We start from the raw sequence: 20,677 nt of genomic DNA on the forward strand, positions 1-20,677 counted from the left end.
GTGGGAGGGAGGAGGAGAAGCTGTTAACTTTAGATGTATAATTCAGGCTGCTTATTAAGTGGCAGAAGTGTCACCATGCCCTATCTTTGCCATCCACCTTCTAAAATAAAGAGCCAGGGCCTATGATTTCCTCAGTGGGAAGATCCATCCCTCACATCCTTATAAACCCTGCAGATGGTGGGGCTTTTTACAATCACCAAGGAAAACTTTGGCCTATGAGAGGTTCCTGTTATTTGCTGAAGTCCCCCAGAAGCATGCCCTCCACATCTAGTAGAGGATCTTATAAGATAGGAGAATGTCCCAGAAATTTGTTTATTAACCCCGTCACACTACATGGAGCCCTGAGTGATAAAATCACATTGGTACTTGGTCATCCTGGTACCCCATTCCTGCATCTAGGTCAGTCAAACATCCTCTGCAGCATATATATATGAATTCTAGCCCCAGAACACAAACCTCTGTGTGTATATTAGTACTATGTAAGTTGAAAGTATATAAGTAATTATTGACAGAGCCAAAATAAAAACCCTAAAATCAGAATTATAGTCAGGTAGTATTGTCTATAAAATTACTCCTGTTCCAAAATATAAAGGATTATAGTAGCTTACATCTACCTGGTGTTTTCTATCTGCCAGGAACTGTTAAAGAACAGTCCTGGACCGTCACATCAATGTTACCTGGAAACTGGTGAGAAATGCATATTCTCAGGCTCCGCCCAGACTTGAGTCAGAAATGCTGGGAATAGTCCGAGCAGTCTATGTTTTAACAAGCTCTTCAGGTGAGTCTGATGCATTCTAAAGTTTGAGAACCCTTGCCTTATATTAATGTTGAAGGAAATAAGGTAGAGGAACTATTGAACACTACTGTTTCCAGATTATAGAGAAGAAATCTGTCTTAAAATATCAAGTGACTTCTCAAAGGGGAGAAGTACACCAGGACTGGAAGGCAGTCCATTTTGCCACCCAAGTTCCTGCTTTCCTAAATACATCTGTTCCTGCCAATGAAAAATAAGCATGCCAAAAGTCAAAGAGACAGCAATTCCTATGGAAACAAAGAGAGTTTCAGTTCAGAGCAAGCAAGCAAGAAACATTTATTGACCATCAGTTATGTGTCAGTCACCATGTGCTGTGGTTTGAATGTTTCCATCCTCTTCAAATTATTATGCTAAAATTCCAAACCCCAAGGAGATGGTGGTGGGACCTTTGGGAGATGATTAGGTCATGGCGCAGAGCTTTCATGAATGATTAATGACTTTATAAAAGAGGCCTCAGAAAGACCCCTTACCTGGTCCTTCTGCCTGTGAGGACCCAGCAGAAGTCTACCAACTCTGACAGCAGCCCTCACCAGACTCTGAACATTTCAGTGCCTAGATGTTGGATTTCCAGCCTCAAAAACTGTAAGCAATAAGTTTCTGTTGTTTATGAGCCACACAGTCTTGAAGATTTGTTATAGTAGCCCAAACAGAAAAAGACACTATGCACAAATATCTCATTTAATTCTAACAATAGGTCATGCCAGTTAGGCACTCTGAAATCATACCAGGTAGGGTGAACTTCTTTTCCAAGTTCTCCTTGCTCAGGAAGTTGGAGGGTAGAATTTGAATCCTGCTTAAACTCTCTCTAAAACCCTTATAGCCTCCCAGGGGCACAGTTACATATTTAGCAAACCCATGTATCCTCATGGCAAAAAGGCCAGGAAACCAAGGATAAATGTGTATGTAGCAGCAGCAAGTGAGATCACTCTGTTCCAGGGCTCAAAATCTACTTCTACAGCATCATCACGATCTTTCCTCCCTCCCTCCCTCCCGCTTCCCTTCACATAAACCACCGACTTTTCCCTTTCTCTCTGTGAGATGGGAGGGGGGGAGACAAGTTCTTACCAAACTGAACATGTTGATTCTCTTTCTATTAATTGAGCATTCACCTACCTTCCAGGGGAAACAAGGCCCTTAGAGGTTAATGCTGCCAGGAATGAGATGAATTGCTAGTTGGAAATGTAGCAATATTCAGTGAGGATTATCTTAATGTTATGGATGCCTTTAACCAGCTCCCCACACAACACACATACACGCCCTCGAAACTGGCTTAGGATTTACCAGCAACCTTCTAAATCAATGGCTTAATTAACTTTCAGGCTGTGTATGAAATGTCATGAAATGTCTCTACAGTCAAGCAGCACAAGGAGATCCAAAACTTAAATGCATTTTTATATTAACTACAGTTTCCCAGTCATCATTTTGCAGATTTTTAAAAATAGTTTGCTATTTCTTTTCACATAAAGACATAGTATTTTTACTTCTTGATTCATAGATTCAAAGAGAAACAAGGTGGAAACTTCAAGTGAAAATATTTGTTAGAATAAATATATTTTTTTAAAAAACCCAACTCTAAACAGCCCCAAATGCAAAGGCCATCTCTGTCACTCCCTAGCTTAAAACTTATGACTGGTTCTTGGTCACTTTCAGGATGGAGCCCAGGTATCCCAGGCTCTTTGCCAAGTACTTTGTGATCAGGTGGCTGTCCACCTACATTCCATCCCCAAAGTCTGATACTTTGACTACACACCCCTTGCCCTGGGTGGGCAATATACAGACAGTCCCCAGAAAGTCCCCCCATCCTCAGTCCTTTGTAACTATAGGATTCTCAGGCCAGAATCCTTCTCCATTTCTACTCATCCTTTAAACTCAGCACAGTTGCCACAGTCTTCCTTGACCACAGTGGGGACTCCCAAGGTAACCTGTACTGACCTTCATCATAGTACTTTCATGCTGGTTCATGGTAGTCAATTTAATCCTGGGTCACCACCAAAGCAAGGAGCTTCATGAAAGTATCTCATTGTCACGAGAGCCCTGCACAGGACCAGTCACATAATAAGCACTCGGAGCATCATTGTTGAATGAATGAGTGAATAAATGAATAAATGAACAAATGAATGATCATTCATTCACCTAGGTATTCATTTTGTCCACAGGCTCCAAGTACACCCTAGAAGTGAAAGCTATGATTGTTCTCTCCCAACACATTTAAAAAGTGGCTTCTAGCCTAGGAACAGTGGAACACACCCATAATCCCAGCTGCTAAGGAAGCTGAGGCAGGAGGATCACAAGTTCAAGGCCAGGCTTAGCAATTTAGCAAGACTCTGTCTCAAAATAAAAAGGGCTGGGGATGTAGCTCAGTGGTAGAGCTCCCCTGGGTTCAATTCCCAGTACTGAAAACAATTTTTTTTTTCAAACTGCTTCCATTCCCAGGGACTCATACAGTCCAACATGGCCAGAATCACCTCAAGGCTGCAGAAATTCAGTCCTGCACATGATGTAGATGAACCCATTTTCATTATCTAGAGGAGTCCAGCATTGTTCACCAAAGTCAAGATTCTTAAGATTGGTAACAAAACCCAAGCTAGGTTAGAGTCCTAAAACTAGTTCCTATCTGGAATGGTCTGGAAGTTTAGTTTGGTTCAAACCTTCATATCATAAGGCCAGTGTAAATATGTTCTATGTATTTAAGAGCAGGGGTGAGGGTAATTATAGAAGCAGTAAAGTATTATAGACAACTCTAACTCAAGCATAAAGCAGTGTATAAAGTAAACAATGGAAGACTATACCCTGATATTGGCCCATAATGTGATTCTCCAGGAACAGCCCTAGTTTAGTTTTTAGAAGGCTGATGTATAATGAACCTGTAACACAGAGTCAACTCACAGTTGGCCACATACAATATGGTTTTTACAGCAGTTTTGTTAGTTGCTACAAAATTAAAATTAAAATGCTTCACAACTGAGATGCTTTCATGAGGCTCCCAGCTTTGAAAAAGAATAGGAAATAAATAGACTATCAGAAACTAGAATGAAAAATACTGTGATTTTCAACTTTTCTTAGAAAATCCAAAGATCTACCACCCCATTAGCAATAACGAGGTGAAGGTGACTGGTGCCAGATACTTAGCATGAGGCATGCTTTCAAGGTAGTCACAGCCCCTACCTGGCCCACTTACCAAGCCAGTCCAGCATCTACATGCACTGGAGTTTACAATCACTAATATATATCCTTATAAAACCCTTCTAAATAGCATTAAGAGCACTGACTACCATCTTCTCTTTTCCATTATATTTATTGGTTTTTGTTTTTTGTTTTTTGTTTTAGTACTGGTGATGGAACTCAGGGGCACTTAATCACTGAACCACATCTCCAGGCCTTTTTTGTATTTTATTTGGAGACAAGATCTCACTGAGTTGATTAGGGCCTCGATAAGTTGCTGAGGCTGGCTTTGAACTTGCAATCCTCCTGTTTCTTCTTCCCAAGCTGCTGGGATTACAGACGCCATTGGCCACTGTGTCCAGCTTATTTATTATTAATGTATACAATTCTACCTACATATTCCTCTGTATGGTATATATGGGGCAGGGTCTATATGTGTAATGGTATTTATAACCAGTACTTTCCCAATGAATATTTACAGTAGCACCACATATTTTCACTAACAGTAAACCATATACATATATGTGTGTGTGAAAGAGCGTGCATTTATGTAAATATATACCTATATATACATATATATGTGTTAATAGATATATATGCATATATATATACATATATGTCTTTGTGAGTATTTCTCTTGAGTGAATTTCTATATATAGAATTGCTGAATAAAAGGGAATGTATATTTAGGGTTGGGGATGTGGCTCAAGGGGTAGCGCGCTCGCCTGGCATACGTGAAGCACTGGGTTTGATCCTCAGCACCACATGAAAACAAAATCAAGATATTGTGTCCACCTAAAAAAAACTAAAAAATAAAAACTTTTTTAAAAAGGGGGAATGTATATTTAAATTTTTATTAGACAATATAAAAATGCTGAAATTGGTTTAGAATCCCAGTCATGGTTAGCCCCAAGCAGGGGCAAGGAGAGGCTGAGGCTAGAGACAGGGCTGGAGAGGTAAACTGCCCACCACTTTAGCCCTCTTCTTCAGCAGCGATAATCCTGTGTTCCTAGTCCACCCATAGTTCATTGCCACAACGGTAATATCACAAATGGAAGAGCCAGACTTAACAGAACAAATAAGTTTTTGAATTTAACTTGAAACTTTAATTCAGTCAAAAATTGGGCATGAAAACAAAATGAGACAATTCTGGTTATCTCTATAGAATTTTCTATTTGTTATTGCAAACCAAAGGAATTTTACTAAAATGTATTGCCTAGCCTTTATTTAATTTGAGCATTTCTCATTATTTTATCTCAAAAAGAAATTCTTCCCATACTCTCTCTCTTTCTGTTTCAGGCTTATTTCCCTTTATACTTCTTATAAATTAACCTGGTATTACCCTGAGAAGGCTGTTCATGTTTCCATGGTTTGAGCTTTATTAAATAGAACTAAAAATATAAATCTAGGATCAAAATGCAAAAAAGGTATTGAACATCTTTTTAAATATCATAGATGCAGCAAATGGGAGACATGAGGGTTAAGAATGCAGACTGCCTGGATCTAAATCCTGGGTTCCTTGGGCACTGATGGACCAAAGCATCATCTCCAAATGGCTCCACTTCCTCATCTGCAAGACTAGGTAATAACAGGGTTAGGGTTCTTTGCACAGAATCTGACACAAAATAATGCTAATTGTTATTATTTATTCTAGCATAATAACCAACCCCATCCCTCTTAAAGTTCTGAAGATGCTACAGTGCCCATGACCACGTAGGCCTTGGGGCAGCTCTCTGTGAGTTGACAGTCATGCAGTGACCAAATCAGAATGATAACTGCTTCAGGAAGAGAAGCCAGGAGTTGGGCTCAGTTTTAAACTGTACTTTAGATGCAACATGATAGATAATAAGAGCCCTGGCAAGGGTATAATGGCTAACCTTTGCTGAGCGCTACTCTGTCACACTCTTTGAAGCATTTTATAAGCATCTTCTCGATGTACGCTCACAATAATCCTATGGGATAAGTGTTGTTATTACCATCGTCTTTTTTCTCAGATGAGAACCAAGTACAGAGTGTTAAAGTGATTTGCTCTAGGTCACACTCTTATTTAATAAAGTGGTAAAGCCAGGCGCAGTGGTGCACACCTGTAATCCCAACTACTAGGGAGGCTTAGGCAGGAGGTCACAAGTTCAAGGTCAACCTGGGCAATTTAGTGAGAGTCTGTCTTGAAAAAAAAAAATTTTTTTTCTTTTAGAATAGGACTGGGGATATGGCTCAGTGGAAGAGCACTCTATGGAGTTCAATGCCCAGTACCATATACACACAAAATAATCATAAAAATGGGGTGGCATAGGTCAACTGACTTTAGAACTTATGCTCTTGACAACTAAAGAGGTCAGAAATGATATCAAAAAGAGATAAACTGCAGCTACAACAAAAAGAAAAATTAGTATTGTCAACTTATATCTCTAGAGCACCTGCAGATAGCAGATCTGCTCTAAGATAGCAGACACTGCTCTAAGTGCTGCTGACATGTTGGGAAATGTATTCCTTATGAAAAGCTTAAGTATATATTACTGATCATATTTTTATGGACGGGGCTTGGAACTATTGAACACAAAGCTCACAAAAGTTCTTAATGGTAGAGCTGAGTGTCCAAAGCATGTCTCCAGATTCCAAGTCCCAAGCTTTCTCCTTAGAATTCAGTGAGAATTCCAAACACAAAGGAGTCATTCCCCTCAGTCATCAAATATTTACTAGGCACTTGTGTCAGCCACAATGATCAATACAGGCATGGTTCCTGCACTATGAGACAAAAATTGTGTAGAAGAAACCAACTATATATGATAATAAGTGAATATAACATATCATATAATTGGTAGGTAATTAGCACCATCACAGCCCCCCAAAATAACTAATTTATTTGACATGTTTTAAATGTTATTTAGCCAGTAATAGAAAAATAATTCTAATTCTGAAAAAAATAAAAAGAAACATATGTTTTTCATGTATTCTATCATATAATACCAGACCTGCCTCTGAAGAAAGATATCTAGGACTAAAGCATTTGGGGAATTACTGAGTTTTGCAATTTTCCCACCTGTGTGATCAAGAGTACAAGATTATGGTTACCCAATAGTCCGGGCAAATTGTCAGCTTTTGCATAGACTTGCTCTGGATTTAATAAGAATTAAGGTTGAATCCTGCTAATGGTTTTGAATCAAAATATTTACCAATTTCATCAGAAAGGAAACAGTAAAAGATGATAGGGAAGACCAGTTAGGAGCAAAATGAGCACAGGGTTGGGGTTTTTGTGTTTTTGTTTGTTTGTTTTTTAAGGCACAGACAGTATCTGTTATGGATTAACATTGACTTACTATAATTTCAGAGCTTTGAAATAATTTTTTTAAATAGTTACTGTGTTAGTCAGCTTATTGTTGCTGTTACTAAAATACCCGACAAGAACAATTTAGAGGATGAAAGATTTGTTTTGTCTTACCATTTCAGAGGTTTGAGGCTCCATTTCTTTGGGCCCGAGGTGATGCAGAACATCATGGCAGGAGGGTATAAAGGAGGAAAGCATTCCGTTCATGGCAGCCAGGAAGGAGCTAGGGGGGAAAATAAGCTGCAGAAAAGATAAACCCTTCTAGAGCATGTCCCCAGTGATCTATTTCATCCAACTAGGTTTAGCCTACCAGTAGCCCATTCAGCAATCAATGGATTGATAAGTCCACTGATGAGGTCAGAGCCCTCTTGATCCAATCACTGCCCAGTCAAATGCCCCATCTCTGCACCTTGCTGCACTGGGGACCATGCTTTCAAAATGAGGCTCTGAGGGGCATTCCAAATCCAAACTATAACATCTATATATCAATTATAATCCACAGGATTACAATTATTATTTATTATTAATATTAATTATTATAATTTATATAGGATTTAAATATCTCATTGTAACTGTTTTAGTAAATTTATAATGATTTAAACTATTTTCATGATCTTTTCTTAAAATGTATTAAACTAGTAATATATGTTCATTATAGAAAAATTACAAGCGTACATAAGCATGATGAAAAAAATAAAAATCAGCTAACAAGCCTGGTTCCCAGAAACAGCCATTGTTGACATTTTGGCATACATTCTTCTAGTCCCAAATTATATATCTGTCATTGTTCTTAAATAACCTGTAAGTTAAAAGTTTCTATATCCACTTAATTGTAAATGTTCTTCATATTATATATATATATATATATATATATATATATACATACATATCATTTCAATAGTTTTATAGCATTTCCATATTATATAGATACATAATCTGTGTGTGTGTGTCTTTATCTGTTCTTCTATTGTTGCACAACAAGGTTATTTTGAACTTTTCACTATTATAAGTGATGCTACAAGGAATATACTTAAGTACATTTCTGTTATATTAGTACAAACTTCTACAAGTGTTATTTAAGGATCAAAGGGACTTTGTTGTTGTTGTTTGCAATATTGGGGATTGAACTCAAGGATGCTTTACCACTGAGCTACATCCCCAGCTTTTTTTATTTTATTTTTTTTTTATGTTGAGACAAGGTCTTGCTAAATTGCTGTGCCTGGCCTGGAACTTACCATCCTCCTGCCTCAGCCTCCCAATTAACTGGATTTATATGCATGTGCCACCATGTCCAACTCAAAGGGGCATATTGCCATAGTCTGGCTGGGCACAAATGCCGCAGTCTGGCTGGGCACAAAATCACGAGCCACCACACAGCTTGTAGATTCAAACAGCAACTCTTTATTCCCAAACTCACACCAGCCATCTACAATCACGTTCTGGGGAAATCCACGTTCTCTGCCCAAATCCATCCCCACTGGGCTTCTGTCTCCCAAAAAATACTGTCTGAATCCGGTGAGAACTCAAGGGGAACTCAGGCAGCAGGATACGCCCTATTCCCAGCAGGAATAACCTTAAACCTGGAACCACCCTAAACCCGGATACACCCTGGTCCTTGAGCAAGGTCACCTACATGCAATGTCACTGCAAAATGTCCTATTTCCACGAGTCCTTCCACTAAGCAACATGGGGTACGCTGGCAAGGAAATTGTCATACCTACTTGGCTAATGGCTCCCAGCAGCATATTTTTGTGGCTTTGGCTATACACTGAATTTAATTTTTATATATATTTTTTTACTTTGAAATAATTATAGACTCATAATATTTGCCAAAAAAAAATGGTACAAAGAAGTCCCTTGTACCTTCACCTAGCTTCATCTTATATAACTATAATATATTATAAAAACAAAAAAACCGACATTGGCACAATACAATTAACTAGACCACAGGCTTTACTTGGGTTTCACCAGTCAAATTATTTTCTATTAACAGAACCTACTTTCTCTTCTCATAAAGCTGCCTTTAGAATGCCTTTCTAATCTCCTGTAGGAAAAATAATACAAATATAAGTCATAGATTATTTTTCTCAACTGAAAATCAAGAATGCAAGAATCTTTCACCAGATTTGAAGGTGGATAAAAATCACTGTTTGTGATACAAAAAAAAAAAATGTTTCTGTCTTCTTGATTCTTTATGATACACTGGAGCATAGTTTCTCCAAAGCCTGGGATACCCAGGACAAAAAGTGAATAACTGGATCAGAGTGGGAAAGTTGTTCCCTTGTCCTTCCTCTTATGATTGTGCTAAAAAGAAAGCTTATGTTTAGGGCTAGTCTTTAATGCCTCTCTAACTCTTGCTAATTCTCCCTTTTTAACACAAATTGCTCAGGCCTCATGTTTAGGTCTAGGAAGACAATAGCATTTGACTGGAATTCAATGGTATTCTATTACTTTAATCAAATATGTATTTACTTTCACCTTCAAACTGCAGCAAGTGAAACTGGTTTCTCATTTACAGAAGTGGTTTTTTTTTTAATTTCCTTTTAAAATAAGTTATTTCAATTAGGAAAGTGAGTTGCTATTCTTTAAAAGTATGTGATTATGGAAAAAAGACATAAAGATGGATTAAGGATACATTGTGTTAAGAGTGTTCTGGTGGATAAAGAACTAACCACATGTACCTGCATGTTCTTCCTCAGGTTTTGTAGGGGTTAGAGTGAGAACCCTCTGGCTCCTGGTTCTTTCATGAGATCTGCTTAACAAAAAAGAAGAAAAAAGAGATGAATCCTGAATCTATTAAGCATTTATTGTATGCATCACCACATTTGACTCCTCTGAACAACCTAGTGAAATAGGTGCTCTTAATAACCTCATCTTATATGTGAGGAATCAGAGAGAGAGAGAGGAATGGAGCAATTTGCCCAGGTGATCTGTTAACTGTCAGAGCTGGGATTTAGATCGGTTCTATTGGACTCCAAAGTCATGCTCTTGATTGCTGGATCAAACTGTTTCTCATTAAACTTAAATGTACCAGAAAATGTACCCTGGCTCTTTGTCCTCAGCACCAGTTTGGATCACTTTACCCTAGGGCTGGTGGTTGCAGAGGAGCACCCTCTGGTCCACTCCTTGCCTGCAAACATCCTCCTGATTGCAGAGGAAAACTCACAATTAACTTCATTCCAGGCCTGCGTCTTTCAAAGGCAGGATGTCCCACAGCCATCCACCCCCTGCTGTTCTGCCTTCCTTCATTTCCACTGTTGGAAAGATGCCCACTCCCTTTGTCCCAGTCCTTGAATAGTTCCAAAGGTTCCCTTGTATCACTAGAAAATCAAGTCACATGGGCAAAGTCAACTCATGTCGGCAGATAACAGAGCTTTAGTTACATATTAAAACATTCATCCACGTCCATACTAGGTACTAAAGGAAGAGAGCAAGAAGTAGAGACCATGGCCTCCACCAAGAATATAGTGAGAGTCAGAGAGACTTGACAAACAAGCAGCCCTCACACTTCATATTTCCAACCACCTGACCTCCTAGGAGGGACCCTTAAGGAACTTAAGGATTGGATTACAAATGGTTAACTTTACAGCAGAGATCCTGAGAACATCAAAGGCTGAGAGCCAGTCAATTGAAAACACTGAATCTCTAAAGTTATAATTCCAATAAATAATTTGATCTACAAAAGTTATCTGCATGTTTGTTTTGTAATTTAGAGTAGGCTTCCTTGAAGGTAATTTGGGAGCAGGAGTTAGGGATGGGTTTGTGAAACAGGAGCTGAGGGAGAGCTAATCCAAGGATGAGTTATTGTGTCAGTACCTTATGAGCAAGTGGTGCTCATCGTGGGATCTTCTAAGGAGCCTTATGAAATCTCAGGACCATCCCAAAGGATGAAAAGGAGCATTTATTCACACGCTGCCCATCAGTCAAAGATGATCCACACCTCTGGGTCAAGCACCTCTGAGCAAGTTCCCAATGATAATCCATGCACTTTTTAGTTCATGGCAGGGTTTTGAGGAGAGACCCAAATTTGGTAAAACTTACCTTATGTTAGAGGTAGAGTTGAGGACATTCAAAGCAGCACCAAAACTATAAAACCACTACTAACAGTTTGATATACATCCGCCCACACTCAAATATTTAAGAACACCATTCATGCATTCATAAGCACATTCAAGGAATACTTATCGAGATTCACCACATGCCAGTCACAGTGTTAGTTAGTGTTCTGTTATGCAGACAGAACAATGACAAGACACATAAGTGCCGTGCTCTCCTACAGTCCGTTTGGAGAGTTGGGCATTAAATAAAAGATTATAAAGTTGTTGAATTACATTAGTGATAACTGTCAAGAAGGAGAAGGGTGAGACGACAAACTTCTTACTCCTAAAAAATCAAGGAGGTCTTCCCTGAGGAAGAGACATTTAAGCCCAGATTTGCAGAGAAAAGGGTAAAAAAGGCAAAGGGAGGAAGAAAAGGGTACTTAAGAAGAGTTGAAAATAAAACAGTTACTAGGACGTGTGTTGGAAGCAGGAAGAAGAGCATGAACAAATATCCTATGGCAGAAAAACTTAACTGTCCTGAGAATGAAGAGAAGCCAGCACATCTGGAGTGGGAATGAGGGGAGGATGAAGTGCAGGTTGAGGCAGATACTCCAGGACATACAGAGGCGAATAGGTCAGAAAAAAATTTTACATTTTTATCCTATGGTAAACGGGAACCTACTGGAGGATTTCGGGGGGTTTTGTTGTTTGTTTGTATGCTTATTTCTGGTACCAGGGATTGAACCCAGGGATGCCTAACCACTGGGCCACATCCCAGCCCTTTTTATTTTTTATCTGTAGACAGGGTCTTGCTAAATTGCTGAGGATGGGCTTGAATTTGCAATTCACCTGCCTCAGCCTCCCAAGTTGCTGGGATTACAGGGGTGGGCCACCATGCCCAGCTTCCTGAAGGATTTTGAATAGGGGTACGATATGATCAGAATTGCTTTTTTATTTTTTTACATAAATCAACATGTAAACAGAAGCATCAGAATCTCATAAATATCACATAGTGTTATGAAAGACTGCAGCCTGGGGTTAGCATTCAGTGGGCATTACAACCTGTGTTGGAGGCTGGGGGTCCAAGTGTTCCAGGCAACTTCTTAGGGAGAGGTATGTGTAGTCTGGGAATCACAGACAGTTAGCAAGTCAGTGGAAAGGACAGGGAGAAAAAAAAATCTTATTTATTGGAGCCTTTGTCAGACTCTGTGAGTACAATAGACAATAACAATATCAATCTCCTTATTGGATATATCTCTGTCTTGTAGAAATAATGGAGTGCACACCTCCCTGAACCATGGCCCATCAGACAGTCACACTTTCCTGGGGTCACAGAGATGTTAAGGACCCTGTTGGTGTCTGCTGAGGTACCCAGACACAATGCAAATGAAGTGAGAAGCTGTACAGATGCAATAGGGAAGGCTGGGTGTGGTCTTTTTTTCCCTTCTGATGAACACCAGATATCCCCCATAGAGATGTGGTCGATGAGGCTGACAGTTCATGAAATCTGGCCATCACCGCCAACACCAAAGGATTCATCAGCGGTTACCAGGATCCCCAGACTTACAGGCCAACACAGGACAAAGAGATGGTCCTCTTGCTCCTGGTCTTTAGGTTCATCTCTCCTTCCTCTCATTTTGGCTTTCTACCCAGGTCTTTCCTGCCTCCAATCAACTTGCCTCTTTGATTTAGATGAAGATAAAGTCTAAGAGGCCATGCCAAAGCCCAGATGAAGCTCTGGACTTCATCAGTTTTCTCAAAAACTTGGATGCCCTGGCCTCTCTGGGGACACCTACTTTACACCTACTTTTGCCATTTAGCCCAATGGGAAGACAGACCACAGTAGAGATTGAGAGCTTTATCTCAAAGCTCTCTATCTTATGTCACTCTGCAGCTTGAAACCTTTTAGTGACTCTCCTTTGCCTGCTACATAAAATATAAGGTTTGGTCTTTTAGTTTTCAGAGCCAGACTATATTCCAATCTTGAACTTTCCACTCAGGAGCCAGGTAACCTTAGGAAGGATCTTTGATCACTACACCTCATTTCCTCTTCTGGAAAATGAGAAAGACAGTACTGGCTTGTGTTGGACATGTCATATATATTGCATCAGATTCTCTTTGGTACTCATCATCCAAATGCCCAGAGTTTCTGTCTTCTCTTACCAGACTTAGATGGAATGTCCACCACAGGGCATGCGGTCCAGCATCCATGTAGCCCCAGCAATCTTGAAGTATGGGGCATTTCATGCTCATGGGGTTAAATTTCAACTAATGGGAAGGGGAAGGTAAGAGAGACACATGCAGATCAATTCTGCCTTCTCTCTCTTCCATGAATTGCTCCAAGGCACTGCTCTTCCCTAACAGAACAGCCGATGGGGAGATTCCCAAGTAGCCAGTGTACACACCTGCTTGGCCTCCTCAAGGCTTGTCATGAAGCAGTGTCCAGCTTGGAAATGCATTGTCTTGTGTTACCTTCCATCTTCCCTGCCTCATTTCCTTTTTCTCTTTCCTAATGCCTTGGGTTTGTACCTCCAAAATAAAACATCAGTTATTTCAAAAAGAAAGAAATAGAAAGAAACAAAGAATGCAGCCTGTAACTACTGCATAACTGTACAAATATGAATAGAAGTATTGGCAGGGTGGGTACAGTGGGGGGTCCTGGGGTCTGGCACGGCATGTGGAGTTCACCTTTTTATTTTTAAGGACTAAACATTTGTCTAGTTTGATGCCAAGTTAGCATTCAGCTAAGCTGGGGTGTAATCCCCATTTAAAACTCTCCTCCTTCTCCTAAACTTCAAAAGAAAATGTTTTCTCAAGACTATCCTCATATGTGGGTGGTACTGGGGACCACCTACAGGTGTGATTTGAGAGGCACTAAAAGAACCCTTCTCCCTTTCGGTGTAAATTTTCTGTCCTTCACTAGTGCCCAAAATTCTCCCATCACAATTTTATCGGTCTGAATTTCCAATTGCCAAGTATCCTAGGAAAGGGTAACTCAAGGGATTTATCCTGCTTTCCTGGGACTGAGCTAGTTTGATTGGATTTTCTAAGAGATAGAAGAGTTTGAAGATTTTTGAGACTACTGATCATGCAGGGGCTTGAAGGAGCCATTAAGTTGGATAGACTATGGATGGACAGCAATTCTCCTTTTTTGACTTTATCAACTTGTCTTGGATTGGCCCTTGGATCAGTTGGTGTGTATACGACAGATTTATATATGAAAGTATGGATGTATACAGTGAAACTATGTAGATGTACTTATGGCATATATATGACTTTATAATATGAGAAGCAATCACAGATGTACTTATAGCATATATATGACTTTATAATATGAGAAGCAATCACAGTAAGGAAACCCAGTCCTGGGATTAGACCAACCTGAGCTCACAAGATTTGAAAGCCTAGGGAAGTTATGGGATGCTAGGGAGGATTCAATAAGATAATCTGTTTCAAGTCTAACTACCTGAACTTAAACTATACTACAAAGCTATAGTTTATAGTACAAAAATGGCATGGTATTGGCACCAAAATAAACATGTAGATCAATGGTATGGAATAGAAGACACAGAGACAAATCCACATAAATACATTTATCTCATACTAGACAAAGGCACTAAAAGCATACATTGGAGAAAAAAGCCTCTTCAACAAATGGTGCTGGGAGAACTGAAAATCCATATGCAGTAAAATGAAACTAAACCCTTATCTCTCACCATGCACAAAATTCAACTCAAAGTGGGTCAGGGACCTAGTAATTAGACCAGAGACCCTGCACCTAAGAGAGGAAAAAATAGGCCCAAATCTTCTTCATGTCAGATTAGGCCCTGACTTCCTTAACAAGACTCCTAAAGTGAAAGAAATAAAATCAAGAATTAATAAATGGGATAGACTCAAACTAAAAATCTTCTTCTCAGCAAAAGAACAATCAACGAGGTAAACAGAGAGCCTACATTTTGGTAGCAAAATTTCACCACATGCACGTCAGATAAGGTACTAATCTCCAGGATATATAAAGAACTCAAAAAACTTAACAACAAAACACAAACAACTCAATCAATAAATGGGCTAAGGAGCTGAACAGACACAATCAATCAACAAATATATAAAAAAATGTTCAGCAACTCTAGTAATTAGATAAATGCAATCTTGGAGTCAAAACTACTCCAAGATTTCATCTCACACCAGTCAGAATGGCAGTTATCAAGAATACAAACAACAATAAGTGTTGGTGAGGATGTGGGGGAAAAGGCACACTCTTAGATTGCTGGTGGGACTGCAAATTGGTACAACCAATATGGAAAGCAGTATGGAGATTCCTTAGAAAACTTAGAATGGAACCACCATTTGACCCAGCTATCCCACTATATTCAAAGGACTTAAAATCAGCTTACTATAGTAATGCAGCCACATCAATGTTTATTGCAGCTTTTTTCACAATAACTAAACTGTGGAAGCAACCTAGATGCCCTTCAACAGATGAATGGATAAAGAAGCTGTGGTATATATACACAATGGAATATTACTCAGCATTAAAATAGAATAAAATTATGGCACTTGCAGGTAAATGGATGGAGTTGGAGAATATCTTGCTGAGTGAAGTAAGCCAATTCCAAAAAACCAAAGACAGAATGTTCTCTCAGATAAGTGGATGTTGATCCATAATAGGTGGGCGGGCATGGGGAAAATGGAGGAATTTTGGTTGGGCAAAAGGGAGGGAAAAGAGGGGAAGGGGTATGGGTCCAGGAAAGATGGTGGAATGAGTTGGACATTATTATCCTAGGTACACATTTGACTGCACATATGGTGCAATGCTACATCATGTACAATCAGAGAAATGAATAGTTGTACTGCAATTATGTACAATGAATCAAAATGTCATATATACCTAATTAAAATAAATAAATAAAATGGATTTGAGAAGAAGAAAAAAAATAAAGTCTTAGCAGTTGGGCTATGCAGCTAGTATTTGATATATGTTACTGTTATTAAGATTATGTGTGTGTGCATCATTATGGAAGCATGCGTGTTCATGTAAGTATAGATGTGGAATATCAGGGAGAGAGAGTGTGTTTAAGAATAAGAGAAGGAAGGAGGTAGGATGTTGGCAACTCCAGCAGCAGACGTTCTAGCATTGAGTGGCCCTTTCTGGGGTTGAGGGGACTGCAGGGATGCTCACAGAGGACAGCAGCTTTACTAAGTGGGAAACAGTAAGGAGAAGACAGAGCCTCAAACAAAAAAAGATGTGCTTATGGGCACAGAACCAAGAGTGGGAATTAACTGAAGGATACAGGAAATTAACTGAATTAACTGAAGGATACAGGAAAGTGAAATGGGATGGGATTTTTTTTTTCCTTTTTGGGTACTAGGGATTGAACTCAGAGGAGCTTTATAACTGAGATATATCCTCATCCCTTTTTGTTTTGTTTTAATTTTAAGATGGGGTCTCACTAAGTTGCTTAGGCTTGCCTCAAACTTGCGATCCTCCTGCCTCAGCAGCTGGGATTACAGGTGTGCACCACCAAACCCAGCAGGATGGGATGTTTTTGAAGTTCAAAGGGGAGTTTAAAAAATAAGTTAAAAATTATGTCTGAAACTGACATGAAAATTAGGACTCAGTGGCCAGAAGACAGATAATTTCATTCACTCCTTCCCAAAGTTCCCCCTTGTTTTGAGCTTTATGTATGTTTGATTTTTTAGAGATGACATGAAAGAACTTTGAAAGATAAGAAAACCACAATAGTGTTTTCAGGCCTCTTGGTCTCCTCTTAAGATTTTTCTCGTAACTCTCTGAGTGTTTTCCAAATAATAAAGAAATGGGTACTTATTTTGAAACAGAAAATATATTTTTAAAAAGACAATCAGTTTCTAAGCCCCATTTCTGTCCTTAACTCACCAGACAACTTCAAAGAATCTCTTGATCTCTCTGGGCAGAGATGCCTCGTTTGCAAGAGTTGATTGGTCAATTTTGGTCATTATATTTTGACTTCTTGCCATCCTAAATGACGTTTAGCTTCCTTGAACCATCTCTTCTCCTCTTGAAGTTATATCATTCTATCACAGCAGTTAAGAGCACAGACCACCTTCTGCTAGCTGTGGTGACTCTGGGGATGAGTTCTCTCTGTGTGTCTTGGTTTCCTCAACTGGAGAGTGAAGGTAAAGAGTTTAGTGTATCCTTAGGTTGTTAAAAGGGTTAAGCAGGTGAATTCAGGTAAGGTATTTAGAACAGTGCTTGACACAGATAAGGCTATCCCTGTGTTAGGTAACATTATTATTATTTACTTACTCAATTGGAATCCTTTGTAACTTTGCATGAGATGCACTATTGACAAATCAAAAATGGAAGTATAAGACCTTATCTGGGATATGAAAAGACTACAGTGGGTAGAGGGCCGGAGAAGAACTGGGACAATTGCTTTTCCTTGGTTAAAAAAGAAAGAAAGAAAAGAAAAAAAAATAAATAAAAAAGAAAGAAAGAAAGAAACTTCTGTACTTTGATTTCAAGTATGTGTATTGTACACTTACTTTTTTTTTTTTTCTTTTTAAATTAAAGAGATTGAGTCAAAGGTCACTGAAGTCCCTCTTATTTCTAACTTCAGGGACTGGCCATGGTCTTTAAGGAGCAGTCTTTCCTCTGTGTCTGGCTAATCCTTTTTATCGTGGCTGCCATTAATGTTTGAACTTCTCCGGAAAAACTTATAAAGGCTTAAATAAACAAGATCATCTTGGCATCTTTATGACTGAGCAGGTTTCGACTTCTTGGATAGGAAAGACAATAGGGAAAATGAAAATACAAACTTTGTCAATACTTGGCTTTCTGGGATGGCTTCTATTTTGCTTCTGATAATCTTTCCCCAGAAATTGACTCAGAGACATAAAAGAAAGACGAGCAGCAGAGCGTAGCTGATAGGCAGCAGCCTGGCGGCGAAAGCGTTAACAGGGCCGGGTAAGGCGATCCCTTGAAGTGAGTAGGACTCTGAGTTGTTAAAAGTTTTGAAAGCGGTGGCAGCCGCGCACTTGGGGAAGGGAAGCCAGCTGGAGGGCGCGCAGCAGCGGAGCCGAAGACCGGCTGAGCAGAACTCCGCCGAGGTTAGAGGCACAAGGTTAGTGGCCCCCGCGCCTCCCCGCCCGCAGCGCGCGCTAACATCTTTGGAGAGGAGTCCTGGGAAGGCGAGGCGCCATCTCTCATCCCCGCCGGTCGTGTCTGCCCTGCTTACGCGGGGCCACCCTCCTGCCAAACCTCCCGGCTGCGGCGCTCGCCCAAGCCTTGGCACGCGGAGGAACAGCTGTCTTCGTCCCAGGAGACTTTTCTAAACTGGAGGCTTGGTTTCAGATATCCAAAAGGGATCTGTTTCTGAAACCAGGATTGTTTTCAGACCACACACACACACACCCTACCTGCACATGCTGCTTCATCTTGGTTTTTACAGGTTGTGACCACAATCCAGAATTCCTATCTGCTTCCGCTGAAACTGAGAACAATTGTTGAAGTAACTAAACAGGCTGCACGACTTTACTTTGTGGGAGGAAGATTGTGTCTGAGGCTAAGACAATCAGGCGCTGGGGGGCGGGGGGCGCGGGGGAGCGCTTTCAAGTACCCTAGCCTGTGCTTAACGCAAAACAATTCTTGCACATTAGTTTGTAGTAGTTTTACTTGTATGTTGCCAGAACGAAATAGCGGAGGAAGATAGATTGTGAAGGACGTGATCCTACATCTGCATGGGTTTCAAAGAAACTTACCTACTTAAACTTATCTACACGTGATGCAGACAACACACAAACTTAAATCTAGGGAAAGACGGAGTTATTGATAGGTAGTGTCGCAGAAATTACAATCTGACCGGGCTTTGATTTGAGAATTAAGATTTGACTGTTCCAGAGCTTCCACCAGGCAGTGGTAAAAGACCCCTTCCTGCCTTGGATGGTAGAGGCGCAGGACTAACCCCTTGGGCAACTCAGTTTTCTCTCCCTGTTCTCCGACGCACAGAGACAAGGAGCAGTCAGTTGCTGTGCTGAATGTTCCCTCTGATTCTTGCAGCAGGCACCAGTGGAGTTTTATACCTGCTAGCACTGAATCAGAATGACTCATATGAAACTTGGGTTCCGGAACAGAGTACTTGCAAAGAGCCTTATGAGACACTGCCTCAATGTAGGTGGGATATACCTCTCAGAGCAGTCACATTTTTTCCCTCCTTTCCTTTTTAAACAGGCAGGAATTCTGACGCTCTCAAGAGACCCTTCTCTGCCAGCTTGGCTCAACTGCCCCTACGATGTGGACCCTGCTCCTTAGGGACCGGGCTGGAGTTTTAAAATAAAATGGATGATTTGACGTTACTTGATCTTCTGGAGTGCCCTGTGTGTTTTGAAAAGCTCGACGTCACAGCCAAAGTCCTTCCTTGCCAGCACACCTTCTGCAAACCATGTCTACAGAGGATTTTCAAGGCCCACAAGGAGCTGAGGTGTCCAGAATGCAGGACCCTGGTGTTTTGCAGCATCGAGGCGCTGCCGGCCAACCTGCTGCTGGTGCGTCTTCTGGATGGCGTGCGTTCAGGGCAGAGCTCCGGGAAAGTGGGCTCCTTCCGCAGGCTGGGCGTGCTAACCTCACAGGACGGCAGAAAAAGCAGGACCAGCCCCAGAGGTCTGCAGGCCAGCCCTTTCCGGCCTGTGCCCAGTATCAGAATCCACATGGACGGGGTAAGAAAGATCTTAATTGTTAATATCATGTCCACTTGGAGGTTGTGTGTGTATATACATGGAGCCAGGGATAGTCTTCTCTTAGTTACATTTGGAATGCCACCATTAATTCCCTAGAGATAAGTTTCCGTGAACAATTATCATTTTGCTGAGACATGAAGGAATCCAGAACCTACCTAATCCATCTGAGAATTCCTTAAAACTTCCAAAGTTTTCTAAATTCTCCTTACTTCTTGTTTACAGCTATCAGGATAAGGAACCCCTTTTAGATTATATTTTGGGCCTTTCACTTCTGCTGCTCTGAGTCCAAACCTGTGCATGAGAAATGCCCAGAGGGTGAGAAAAAGAGAGAAAACAAATCCAACTGCTGGTTGTTTTTGAGATCTCTAAAAAGTTTCCAAATGTCAGATATTGTTTGAATTTTACCCAAATCTGTCTTCCCATTCCTAGTCATAAAGCTCTATTATGACATTGCTCATTCATAATCTGTTTGAAGCTATCAAGATACTTGACACCCCAGATCATTTGAGAGCGAAGCGTCTATGTGGGTAGACTGACTGATAGCGAAGATTGGGCTGTGAAATTCAACAGATGTGTGTAGAAGTCCTGCAGATGTGTCTCACTTTACAAAACGAATAAAAC

General features: G+C 40.3%; 2 protein-coding genes across 2 annotated transcripts in view; one reads left to right on the forward strand and one right to left on the reverse strand.

Moving 5' to 3' along the window:
• The window catches only part of Grxcr2 (glutaredoxin and cysteine rich domain containing 2), a 57,983-nt gene extending 38,948 nt beyond the window's left edge, over positions 1-19,035 (reverse strand). Inside the window, exons 1-3 of the mRNA XM_048811738.1 lie at positions 18,740-19,035; positions 17,238-17,484; positions 7,416-7,524 (exon numbers count right to left, since the gene is read on the reverse strand). Of these exons, the coding sequence (XP_048667695.1) occupies positions 7,416-7,524; positions 17,238-17,338 (210 nt within the window). The 5' untranslated portion in view covers positions 17,339-17,484; positions 18,740-19,035. The remainder of the gene's footprint in view (positions 1-7,415; positions 7,525-17,237; positions 17,485-18,739) is intronic.
• The window catches only part of Sh3rf2 (SH3 domain containing ring finger 2), a 136,998-nt gene continuing 134,468 nt past the window's right edge, over positions 18,148-20,677 (forward strand). Inside the window, exons 1-2 of the mRNA XM_048811873.1 lie at positions 18,148-18,444; positions 19,551-20,035. Of these exons, the coding sequence (XP_048667830.1) occupies positions 19,658-20,035 (378 nt within the window). The 5' untranslated portion in view covers positions 18,148-18,444; positions 19,551-19,657. The remainder of the gene's footprint in view (positions 18,445-19,550; positions 20,036-20,677) is intronic.

This window comes from Marmota marmota, unplaced genomic scaffold (genome assembly GCF_001458135.2).
Source record: "Marmota marmota marmota unplaced genomic scaffold, marMar, whole genome shotgun sequence".
Taxonomy (NCBI): domain Eukaryota; kingdom Metazoa; phylum Chordata; class Mammalia; order Rodentia; family Sciuridae; genus Marmota; species Marmota marmota.